Here is a 13114-nt window from a genome sequence, read left to right as displayed (position 1 = left end):
TGTGTGTGTGTGTGTGTGTGTGTGTGTAAGGGAGTAAGGGAGTTTGAAGGCAGAGATCAAAGAGGACGGTTGATGGAATAAGCCACCACCTTTTTCCTGTTAAAGTGCAGCTTGCAGGGTGGAGGACATGTAAGAGTACCGCAGGTTTCAAAATCACGTTCAAGAAAGAGATTTCATTGTTTCAGTTTATGTGTGTAAAGTGTGTATTTTGTGTGCTTGTGTGTGTTTTGTGGTACACACTGCTCTACAGCATTTATGCTATCAATCAACTTGTTTAACATGGAGAGGATCATGCAATGTTAATGAAAAAAAGGGCTGCGCTTGTTCAGATTGATCCGTTGTCATAAGTGGAGCAGGATACAGTGCGTATCAAATACTCCTATGACATCAAAGTAGACCCTTGCTAGATATGACTGACTCACTGTGGTGAGGATGCATTTATATTTTCTGGCCTCATTAGTAATCAAGTTTGGGAAATCAACCAATTTCTTCTTGTTTTGTGTCCAGGACTGGCTCGGTAGGTATGGGTACCTTCCTCGTCCTGACCCACATACAAGTCAGCTGCTGACGAAAGAAGGGATTGAAGAAGCTGTTCGTACCATGCAGAGATTCGGAGGGCTCCGGGAAACTGGGAAGCTTGGTAAGTTATTCTTAACTCACATCTGTTAGGAGAATGTATTACTGTATTTATACACAATTCTTTGTGCAAAGCTCTCGAGTTACCCCTCATTTCTTTGCAATTTGCTTCTAAGGAGCCAGAGTGTTTTATAACTTTTTTAATCAATCAATAATTTTTTAAGTGGTCTTGAGCAATAGTTCTCCAAACTTTCTAAGGATAGTTCAGTGTTTTTCTTGGCTTTTCACTCATGTTTGTTAAGCCACTTATCTACATCTGCAATGATTCATTGAGTATCTCGAATAACTTGATTATAAAATATCATAAATGCAAATTTTTTTGCTTCGATACTTTTTTAAATTCATGCTCAGTTGTTGCCATATCAGACATAGAGGTCCAGGTGTAAGTGAGATAGATGGAGAATTCATGTGGATTACAAAAAACCTGAATTTACCATGTCAATTTTTAACTGACATTAAAAACTTTTACTGGGAAAAAGCTGCCAGGAGTCCTTCATCCAACCACCTGTTCATAAAGCGGTTCATTCAGAGACTGAGGGACTTATTCTCCGACAATGTAGTTATGCCATTTGACCAAATGGTTGAGAAATATTCTCTCCCCAAACATGAACTTTTCCGTTACTTACAGATAAGGCATTATATTTTACAAAGTACTAACTTTAGTGAGAGTCATGAAGTCTCCCCTGTTGAAAAATTATTATTTTTAACAGACAAAGAGGTACCTGTGAAGATATTTTATAATGCTTTATATTCTGTACTTTCAGTGATGTCACAGGGGCTTAAAGGCACATGGGAAAAGGAGTTAGGTATAGCAATTGATGATGAAGAATGGAAAGATGTCTGGAGTTATGCCAAATCAATCTCAGTTTGTAATCGTACCAAAGCAATACAGTTAAAAATCATACACAGAATGCATATATCCATATCTCGCAGACATCATCAATATAATCCTACCCTTTCACCCATGTGCCTCAAATGTAAAACAGAAATTGGTACCCTAACTCACAGCTTCTGGTCATGTTTGAAATTGCAAGAATATTGGTTATCTGAAATGGAGACGATTTTCGGTTGTGAATTGGACCCTCTGTCTATCATACTGGGCCTCCCCAGCCGGCGATTAATATCCAAGAATAATAGGAGATTGTACTGTGTTCTCACCTATGCGGCAAGGAAGAATATACTACTCCAATGGATTTATGAAAAAGCACCAACTATTAAAGGTTGGCAAAGAGTAGTGTTGGATCTAGTGCCATTGGAATATCTTACATGTATACTGCACTCAAAAACAGATCAATTCTTTAAGGTGTGGGAACCATACTTGAATTATGTGGAACCTGATGTTTCTAATATTATGTTACAAGGATTCTCTTGAGTGTTCAAACTGCAAAGTACTACTGGGACCACAGGTATTGTATTGTATTGTATTTTCTCTTTATTTGTTTATTTATTTTTTAGATGGAACTGAGCTGGTGTTCTGTGCTTAGTTATCAGTCTATTTGTTTTTTTTTTGTTCATTTGTTTTTGTTTATTTATTTATTTATTTATTTTTGGTTCTGAATTGATTGTATACTTAGTTATGTTATGTAATTATGTACTATTTGTGAAAACAGAAAAACTAATAAAAAATATAAATAATAAAATAACTAAATAAATAAATAAAGCGGTTCATAAATGTTAAGGAAAGCAAACATTGTAGCTGCTCCCATCCATCAAGCAGAAAAAAAGGCACCAAATCCAACAAATGAATCGGTTTGAACCCTTTTAATACACTTTATTACCTGCAGGTCATTGCAAAAACACATTGTCATTGACATTCACAGGCATTAGGTAGTTTTTTGCACCAAGGTTATTCCCGAAAAGGTATTAGCTGAAAGCTTGACATATCAAGAAATAACAACTGCAAATGACAAGAAAACGTCCCTAAAAAAAAGAGTTCGGGCTATGTTGATGACATTGTATTTCCATATACACTACCAGTCAAAACTTTGGACATGCCTTCTCATTTAATGGCTTTTCTTTATTTTTACTACTTTCTACATCGTAGATACATACTGAAGACATCAAATATACAAAGCAAGATATGTGGAACTATGTAGCAAGGAAAAAATTGATAAAGTATGTCTCATATTTAGATTCCAGAAAGTAGCCACACTTTGCTTTGTTAACAGCGCTGCAAACCCTTGGCCTTCCCTCAGTGAGCTTCATGATGTAGTCACCTGAAATGGTTTTCACGTCACAGGTGTGACTTGTCATTTGTGGAAATTCTTGCCTTCTTAATGGGGTTGGGGCCATCAGTGGTGTTGTGCAGAAGTCAGGTTGGTACACAGCTAACAGCCCTATTTTTACAACTGTTAATTCATATTATGGCAAGAACCAATCAGCTAAGTAAAGAGAAATCCATTTCAGCTGACAACCTCATGAAGCTCATCAAGAGAATAGCAAGAGTGTGCAAAGCAGTAATTAAATCAAAGGGTGGCTATTTTGAAGAATCTAAACTATAAAGCACGTTTTTAATTATTTCACATTTTTTGGTTTACTACATAATTCCAAATGTGTTCATTCATAGTTTTGATGCCTTCAGTGAGAATATACAATCTAAATAGTCATCAATATAAAGAAAAAACATTAAACGAGAAAATGTTTCCAAAACATTTTACTGGTAGTGTATATTTGCACATTTCAGCAATTTCCTTCTTCCCATTTTCACAGGAAAAATGCAATATAATTAGTGATGGCTCAAGACTTTTGCACAACACTGTACATTTTTTTTCTAGACAGGGGTCACATGAGGCCTTGCAGTTCTTGCAACACCTTCTTTCATTTCAACACATGATATTTAATCATCTTCTCTTCCAGACCCGGAAACGCTCAAACTAATGTCTAAACCACGATGCTCTCTTCCTGATATTGTCGGAAGAGACGACATACTGAGGAGGCGAAGGAGGAGGAAAAGATATGCACTATCAGGCCTAAAGTGGGATAAGACAGATCTCACATGGAGGTTGGTTTTGTGTGATGATTGTGACATTGTGGTTTTATCATATGTGTATGAATCATGGGAATATCCCAGGAACACTTGACATGTTTTTTACCCCATAAGTTGTCATGGCCAACAAGCTAGTCATGTTGCAGCAAATATAGGAACTAAGTCAGGATTAAAGAGGCATTTTATTGAGGAAGCTATCTGATAGTGTGCGGTGCTAACAGAATGATGTGTGAGTGGATGTGGCTCAAGTGGTAGAGCAAGTCTTCTACCAGTGCTCAGTTTGAGTATATATAAGTACAACTATATAGGACCTTTCTATTATAGAAAATTTACCCACATGCTGAAAAAGAGGAGAACCTGTTACCATTTGAAGGTTAAAGGTTGAAGTAAGTGCTAGCATGCAGGATTTAAAACTTCTAAAGCTTTCCACTATGATAACTTGTGTTCTTGTGTTGTTGCACAAATATGAGAACAACAAGCCTATATTACAGCCTATAAATGCAGTGTTGCTTGGTTTCTCAATTATACAGAAGAAAATAGAAGATTAGGGCCACCAGAAAAAAAGAGAGCACATCTTTTTTTCTTCTTTTCCAGAATTCTGAGAAAAGAGTGGCCATAATCCTCTTCTGTACAATCAGATCCACCTATGACTTGAAATGTCGTATCTTAATAAGTCTACCTCAGCCAAATTTGAGGACTTTGCAAACCAGCATGTGGCATCAAAGTGACACCTTGGAATTTGATGTTTAAATTTTTTTTTTTTGTTAAATTTGACCTGTAACTTGTAATGAAGGAGAAAAAAATTGAGAAAAAGGGAAGGCTCCACTTTTAGATAACATAAGCCTTCTGCAAGGCTGAATTTTAATGACATTTTATTACGTTGTATGTATACAGCTGTGTATGTATAGGGCTGTGGATTCGGGGCCAATCGGTCCAGGGTCCATAATGCCGTTGGTGGAGGTGGCTGAATGGACCGAGGAGTGAGACAACGAGATCTTTGAGTAGTGGCATTTTTTGAAAACATTTATTAAACATGTAGTTTTAATTATATTATTACACATACTGCAAATGTGCGCATAAAAGAGTTGGCATTCTGTTTTTGAGGGTTACAAGCTTCATCTGACTGTCTAGATGACATATTGTGAAAGGTGACACCGTGCAGAAAGGTCAAAGCAAGCACGCTTACAGACACTGACATTATGTAGATTTATTTTTAGGGTAGAGGTGAGACTTGACGTGACGTGAACCCTGACATATAAAAACCATTTGAAGTGTGCTTTCTAGCGGAGATTTATGCTGAGAATTGTGATGGTGCATTTCTTTCCACGCGTGTGTTTAATAAAATCATTGTTTTGACACATCTGGACCAGTGGTTGTTTGTCTCACACCTCAATCAAAAGAATTCGGGACAGTATTAAAACATCATGTGTGATTAAAAAAAAGAGGAATGTGAAAAATACACAAGTCACAGCATTTAAGTTTTCTGTCTCCAGTATCCACAGCTACCCAAATCCCTCCACCTCCCCCGGCTTGGCTAACAATGACGTGGAAAGCCTCCTGACTCATGCCTTCAAAGCCTGGAGTGACGTGGCCCCTTTGAATTTCCGTCAGCTGAGGAGAGACAACAATGGGGCCACAGCTAACGGGGACATCAGAGTGTCTTTTGACCACATGTTTCACGACGATGGGTACCCTTTTGATGGGCAAGGTGGCACTCTGGCCCATGCCTTTTTCCCAGGAACACTTGACATATCTGGTGATACACACTTTGATGACGATGAGATCTGGAGCTCCGCAGGTATATAAAAGAATATATAAAATTTAAAAGGATATGAAGAATACAAAAAACCTCATCATTCACTTACCCAGAATGTCCACTATCTAATTTTAAGTGTGTTTTCTTTGCTTTCTTGTGAAACGGTAACACTTTTCCTTCACACTTCCACAGGTGATAGCAGAAGTACAGACTTGTTCACAGTTGCAGTGCATGAGTTTGGCCATGCACTGGGCCTTTCTCATTCCTCCTCTGATCCATCCATCATGAGGCCGTACTATCAGGGTCCCGTGGAAGACATTTCCCACTTTAAACTGGCCATGGATGACAGGCTCGCCATCCAGCAGCTTTACGGTCAGTCTGACTAGTCGTACACTCGTCAAATCAGTATCTGGCACTTGATGATGTAAAAATAGTGGTGGAGTATTACACTCATATTGCCATATCATACCACTATTGTAGCAATAAATCTTTCTTCATATCCGTTTGCCCTTTCAAACTGATTGTGAATTTGTGAATTATATTACTTGATTTTTTTTATGTAAGTTATATCAACCATCCATTTAACATGACCACAAGAGTTCAGCAATATAGCCTCAAAAACGTATCACATATTCCATGATATTTCAACATAGTTTGTGATAACAATATTAACGATAATATTGAAAAAAATAATAAATATTTTTATATTGATGCTTACATTCAGCAACCTACATTATGTAGGTTAATGAACATCGTTTTCAATCCCTCTTTTTTAATGAGCAACAGTCACTGATTACCTACTAGCAAGCGCAGCTAGCCAGTGCTCTGAGCAGCACACCATGTAATCATTTAAGGTCATTGTTTCCACTTTCAGCGGAAGCAGTTTCCTTGCATATTTTGCAGGGTTCTCGCGCTCCCTTAAAGGCATGGCATGTCAATATCAGTCATGGCTGATGGCTGTCCCTCACTGAGCCTTGTTCCTGTTAAAAAAGAGTTTTCCCTTCCTACTGCTGCCAAGTGCTTTCTCATCGGCGGTCATCTGATTGTTGGGGTTTTCTCTCTATTTTTATAGCCTTCTTGCCTTACAGTAAAGCACCTTGAGATGAGTGCTTTATGGTTTGGTGCTAAATAAATAAAACTGAAATGAACTAAATATGATATTTTTTATATCACATAAAAAATGATACTGGGCTTATCACAGATGATATATGGCACAGTCCTAATGACCACTCTTGATTTGGGCAAATGTACATGGAGGACATGTGGTCCTGCAAATATAAGCTGTCTCTGCTATTTGTTTCTAGTTTATAAAATTGCACTTTACACTTAGGTTTTATAAAACTCTTACACAGTTGTTCTCAGATATTCATTACTGATATATTTCTGTTATAGCTTAATACGCTATAAAACGTAAAACGTCTACAAAAGATAAAAATAATAGTAATGCAATAACACTGTTTTAATCTGGTTTTGTGTGCAATACTGCATTCATGCAGTGATGTAACTGAATATCTTCCTCATGTCTTAAAAAAGAAAAAGCCTTGCATCCTGTGTGACAAACACCTCTGCACACTGAGAAGAATGTGGGTTGCCTGCTGAGTTTTTGTTATTCTGTCGTCAGCTTTCGTTTCCTCTTCCACAGTGTCTTCTGTCACTCTTCTGTTGCAGGTGTGAAAGATGCTGACCGACCAGGTGGTGATGATCCCCACTTCCCACGCCTGCCCAGTCCACCTCCACCGAGGCCAACACAGCAGTGAGCTGAACCATGGGAGGGATTGGGGGTGGGGGGATTATCTGGATTGCACTTTAATCCAGATAATCATCACATAATATTTGACTTTACAAGCTATGAATATACTATTAATGCATTCAGACAGAGTCACATAAAAAAAAAAAGAAGAATGACTAATTAGGGAAGGCTGTGGCCCCTATCAGTCAAAAGGCTGATAGTTTGATACCCTGCTGCTGCAGTTTGCATGTCAACGTAAAGGGAAAGATACTAAAACCTCACGGCTCCATTGGTGTCTGAGCGTGTGTTGACAAATGTTAGACATTGTACTTAAGTATAGAAAAAACGTACTTGTATGAATGTGTGTGTTCCTGGATGAATGAAGCTTGGGGTAAAAATCTCTGTGAATATAATCGTAAGGTAGTAGTCTATTTAATTTAAGTGGTAGTTTAAAGACTCTCACTGTGGCATTCTTGGCCCCACAGCACCCTCTAGTGTATTTATCAAACAAATGCAGTAAAAGCAGAGTTTAACTTGATTTTGATTCAATTTTCTCTCCTAGTTCTGATCCATCATTCCAAGAGCGTTGTCAGGGAGGCTTTGATGCTATAGGAAACATTAGGGGAGAGGTCTTCTTCTTTAAAGGTATGAAAAAGTGGATCTGTGCTGAACAGAATAAAAAATACATCTCAATTAATTTTCCACATTTGTCAAAAAAATGTATTTTTATTTTATTTATCCGTGTTGTTTCTTTTGTGTCTTCTCTTCAAAAAGGTGCACAGTTCTGGAGAACCCAGCAAGATGGATCTTTGGTGTCCTTAAATCCGGCTCAGATCAAAAACTTCTGGATGGGCCTTCCAGAAGGAATAAACAAGATCGATGCTGTGTATGAGAGGAAGAGTGACAGCCGCATCATCTTCTTCATCGGTGAGAAGCTAAATCTTGTGGTTATGTATGGCCTCAGGTGATCTAATTTTGGCCGTTCAGAGACGTGAGTAGTGGGTGACTTCTCACATCTGTTATATTTTAAACATGGTGGTTTTTTTGAGTGGGGGGTGAAATGTTAAATCATATATAAATATTTTCATATACGTCATTTAGGTCAAGAAGTGTTTAGACAGTGATGCATTTTTTTTATTATTTTGGCTCAACACGCTGCCACAATAGATGTCAAAACGAAACAATTGAGATGCAACTGGAGTGCAGATTGTAAGTTTTTAATTAAGAGGCAGAACAAAAAAGGGTGTTAAAACAATGAGGATTTATTTTTAATATGTACAAATTAATATAATAATAATAATAAATAATATAATAATAAATAAAATACTTATTTTTAAACTTTTAAAGTCAGCCAATATGGTCCAGTTTGTCCTGGTGTTTTCTTTCTGTTCCAGGCTTTTAATGCTGCTGTTTTCTGCTGTTTTTGTATTTGGTCTTTCCTGCCTTCAGTTTTGTCCTCGCTAAGTGAAATGCAGCTGAAGACAATGTCCTGAACAGATCTGCCCCAGACAAATATTTTCACTTCTTTACATTCAAACCTTCTGCTGTATCTTTTGGGTCATTGCCTGTATCACTGGGTCTGTATTATCGGTTCTTTCCAGTTTGGTTTTCTGCTGATAAACCGAAGAATTCACCAGGATATGGTTCCGACTCACATTAAGTGATTTTCTGTTGAAATATTCTGTTTTGCTTTCGCCATGTCCAGGAGCTCAGTACTGGGTCTTCAAGGACACAGTGGCTATGGCCGGTTACCCTCGGCCTCTCTCTGACTGGGGCATGAAGAAGAAGTCGGGTGAGACAGTGAACAGGGTGGACGCTGCTTTCAACTGGGCTCATAATGGCAAAACATACCTGTTCAGCGGAGGGGAGTTTTGGAGGTTTAACGAAAACATTGAGAATGGACAGAGGACCATCCAACCAGAGCAAGGATATCCACGGGAAAACACCCTATGGGAAGGAATGCCTGCCCATATCGATGGCATCATTAGCTGGCGAGAAGGTAACATTGTGTTAAAATGGAGACATATGTGATGATCTTCTATTACTAACTTGAGATCAGAGTTGCCCAATTCATTTCCCCAAGGGGCCACATGAGAAACTGGGCACCAATAAGGATTAAGCTTATTGGTACAGTTTCTCACTTGGCCCTTTGGGAAAATGAATTGTCCACCTTTGCTCTAGATAAATACACAACAATGATAGAGAAGTTATTTTGGGAGATAGCTTTTGTCAGCTGTCACACCCAAGACGCTCAAGGGAATGACGCACAGAAAGGAGTGGAAGAGCGCTGATTAAGATAAGAAGTTCTAAATAGCATCTTACACTGAGATGCAACATGATTCAAGTAGATAAATGAATAAAGGAAAGATTCCTGCACAAAAAAATGCCATGTCATAGCCTATTTCATTACTTCATGTAGTATGAAAAGTAGTAGTATCACATCAAAGCATACTTTATATTAGAATGACAATCCAAATATGACTAATTTAACAGGTGGGTGATTTGTTGAAAATCAGTGGATGCCTCCCAGCTGACCCAGAAAGGGCTAATTTTTAGTTTTTGTATTTATTTAGTACAGTAATTTTAGTATTTTTAATAAAGCTGTTGAAAACTTTAGCTTCAGGGTAAGAGAGCTTTTGAAATGACAGGATTTAGAAGTACACTTTCTGAGCCCTCATAAGTGCAGGAGCTAACCACATAACTACTTTGTAGTTACAAAAACTACAATGTGCTGCTGTCTTCCACTCCTTTTAATCAGCATCCAGTTTGTGTGGGTTGGTTTATTCATAATTTGATGAAACAAAATAACAGCTGCATTGCTTTTCGTGTTCTTTTTTTCTTTTTGTTGTTAAGGAAATACCTATTTCTTCAAGGATAATTCCTACTGGATGCTCACAAATGGAGACCTGAACCAAGATGATGTCACACCAAAATCCATCGCTGTAGACTGGCTTAGATGTCCAGCTCCTCCTTCAACTTCCACTCCAACAAATCCTCAATTCCCCAAAAAATGCACCTGCATCTTCTTGGGATCGCATTCATCGCTGAGAAGCAGCTCTCTCCTCTTGATTTTTATTTTGCTGCTAACCAATGAGATTATAAGAAACATGAGTTTGTAATTTTCTTTAGTCAGTGTTTACTTCTCCCTTTTTTCCACTGGCGGGTTATTAATAGAATGACTTTATGTCATCTTACTTGCATAAAGTTACACAATAGTTTCAAATTGAGTCCCAGTGGCAAAAAAAAGCCTCTCTTAAACCCCCTGGGTTTTTATAAATACAGTTTCTCATCTGAAACATATTGCGACATTTTTGTATTGAATTACAATGAGCTTTACAGAAGAAAGAAACGTCATTTAACACCACACGCAAGCACACAGGTTACTTCTTCATAACAAGGTCTTATGTAACCGCCTTGTGCTTGGGGTGATAAAAAGGTAAATCAAACATACTTAACAGCAAAAGTCATTTTCATCTTTAAATATATCTATTTATAATTACATTTTGGTGCTTTTGCTAAAATATCAAAATATATAGTGCACAAGCAGATCTGGATTATGGTAAATTGAAGATTTTGTTTTTTTATATTTGTGTAGTTTTTACAAATGTACAATGTTTTGGTTGTTTTACATTGACATTAATAGCTGTCATTGTAGAATATTCTTAAGGCTGGGCTGTGTTAAGCTGAGATGCTTAACTTTGCAGATGAAACATACCAAATCCTTCAGTTGTTTTCACAGCTCGAGTCAGATAGACTTACTGTAAAGTGACAATATACATTTTGTAAAATCTCTGTGAAAGAAATCTTAAACAAAACCATTTATAAGTTATCAGAAACTATTAAAATGTCCTAATGTTGAATTTTATACTTTTGGTTTTGGTTTGTAGCTTTGTCTTTTGCTTTTAACACATATTTCTTTGGCGTCACTGCCCTTGCCACAAGTGTGAAGGCATGTTACCTCATGTTGTCTTATCTGGTTTAGATTCAAGATGTTTCATTTTCAATGATTAAATACTTGTCATTCTCCAGTGACAGTTCTGTTTGTGTGTTCAGTTACAGATTGATGATAGCATTATTAGGAACACCTCTCCCTGTTTGCAGGGACCTATTTATCTCAAGGACATCAAATACCGCCATTACAAAAAGAAGAGCAATGTGATAAGAATGCTCGTCTTGTGGCCTGAAAAATATGTTATAAAAATATGTTTCACTTAGTTAAAATCAAATTAACTGCAACCCCAACCTTTCATTGATAATACGGCTAGTTAACCATTACACAAACACAGCCAAATCCTTCAAAGCGGTTTGAGTTTAAACAGGTCTGTTTGCTCTGCTTTGTTAGTAAATGGCATGGGTCATGCAAGGTTAAAACCAGTGTGGACAAATAATTGGCAGCTTCACAGGTTGGGAATAAAACTAGGGATCTTTGTTCTAAAATACATTGTTGAAGCACATTTTGTAAACTAGAATAGACATCTCTCAAAAGCTCAGACAGCTTGGCCTAGTTAGGTGTAACAAATGCACCTATGAAACACTCCAGCCAGCTATGTATCATTTCAAAATTTCCAGAAACTTCCAAGAATTTATAAAAAGAGAGTAAAGCGGCACAAACATTCACAAAATTTTTTAAAATGCCATTTAAGAAGATCAGGAAAGTCAATTTTCTTCATGTTGAAGTAATACAGTACAGTGTTAAGGACATAAGCAATGTGCATCACTGATAAACAATTTTTTTCATCTGAGAAAGTAACACACAAAACCTTCAAAACACGAACTTCATAAAGGAATCGGCATGTTTTCTTTTTTCATTTTGTGGTTTTAGCACAGTGCACCTCAAATGCAGCAGTAGCTGCACTAATGGAGGCAAGAAAGGTTACAATAGTTTAAAATAAATACAAATAACAAAGAAATAAAATCACCATATCCTTCAATCATCAGCTGGTAAACTAAACTAGTTGCATGTGCCAACATCAAGGCATATCATAACGTGTCACCAGATAGCAACACATTCTTATAATGCTGTATTTCATAACCACCAGAACTACATCGTAGATAGTGCAGGTGCATCCCTTTCTCACCCACGCCTAGCTCTGGCAGCTCAACAGAGATGTGAAACATGCCTTAATTGTTCACACCATGTTGGCCTCGCAAAATGAAAACTTGTGCATGTCATTGCATAAAGTAAACTTTGCATGCACGAGGTGCGTGCATGCATTCAGACTCAAATCTGATAAAAGGTAAGTGCTTTGTCACAGGTAGCCATAATCAAGAGATATTGTTGAGAGATAACATTGGTGCAGAGGTAGCCTTCACCTTTAAAAATTGTTCTTCACACTTTTCGTGATTATGTCAAACACAGAGAGCTACACTAAAAATCAACAAAGGTCAGTTTTAGTTAAATGGGGGAAAGAGCGAATGTTCTGAAGTGAGGCAACGGGTTGACGATGACGTTCTCTTTCTATTTTAGCTCCAAATCCAGCCCAGTGCAAGACTGAGAAGTAGCAGGCCAAGGGAGAAGCAGGTTGAGGAGGCAGAGGCCCTGACGCTCTGAGTTGACACTGGCTGTGCAGGCTGCAGGCTTCTGTAGACATTTGTCATGAGTTGTGACGTGCTGTTTTCGACACGCACTGTGGTGCTGAAGAGGTCAATCTGGTGATGATATTCCAATTAGCTTCATGAACCACTTATAGACCATCTGTGCTCGCAGCAATGACAATTAAGAGACAGAAGAAAGAAATGAAATAACACCTACCAGATCTTTGCTGACTTTAATCGGTTCCTTAAAAACGGTCCAGACCACCGCCTCATTACAAGTGGGGGTCGTCAAAGATCCAAGGTAGCGGTAATACTTAGTGCGATTCACACCAACGAGCAGGTCGTCCAGGGAAAACCCAGCTGCAATTGAAACTTTCTGGCCTGAAGACAGAAACAAGACGTATATGAAGGAACTATGGGTGACACAATTTAGAGTCAGAAAAAGGAGAGGAGGTTTTCCACAAAAAAAAAT

At 37.8% G+C, this 13114-nt stretch overlaps 1 protein-coding gene across 1 annotated transcript in view; it reads left to right on the top strand.

Moving 5' to 3' along the window:
* The window catches only part of mmp25b (matrix metallopeptidase 25b), a 12096-nt gene extending 961 nt beyond the window's left edge, over nt 1–11135 (top strand). Inside the window, exons 3-11 of the mRNA XM_013915929.1 lie at nt 508–640; nt 3493–3637; nt 5116–5420; nt 5571–5750; nt 7047–7131; nt 7670–7752; nt 7882–8034; nt 8813–9106; nt 9961–11135. Of these exons, the coding sequence (XP_013771383.1) occupies nt 508–640; nt 3493–3637; nt 5116–5420; nt 5571–5750; nt 7047–7131; nt 7670–7752; nt 7882–8034; nt 8813–9106; nt 9961–10226 (1644 nt within the window). The 3' untranslated portion in view covers nt 10227–11135. The remainder of the gene's footprint in view (nt 1–507; nt 641–3492; nt 3638–5115; nt 5421–5570; nt 5751–7046; nt 7132–7669; nt 7753–7881; nt 8035–8812; nt 9107–9960) is intronic.
* Nucleotides 11136–13114: the final 1979 nt, after the last annotated feature.

Source organism: Pundamilia nyererei, unplaced genomic scaffold (genome assembly GCF_000239375.1).
Source record: "Pundamilia nyererei isolate P.nyererei 1_Seehausen unplaced genomic scaffold, PunNye1.0 scaffold00400, whole genome shotgun sequence".
Taxonomy (NCBI): domain Eukaryota; kingdom Metazoa; phylum Chordata; class Actinopteri; order Cichliformes; family Cichlidae; genus Pundamilia; species Pundamilia nyererei.
Note: the sequence above shows the minus strand (reverse complement) of the source record. Positions and strands in the feature narration are given on the sequence as shown.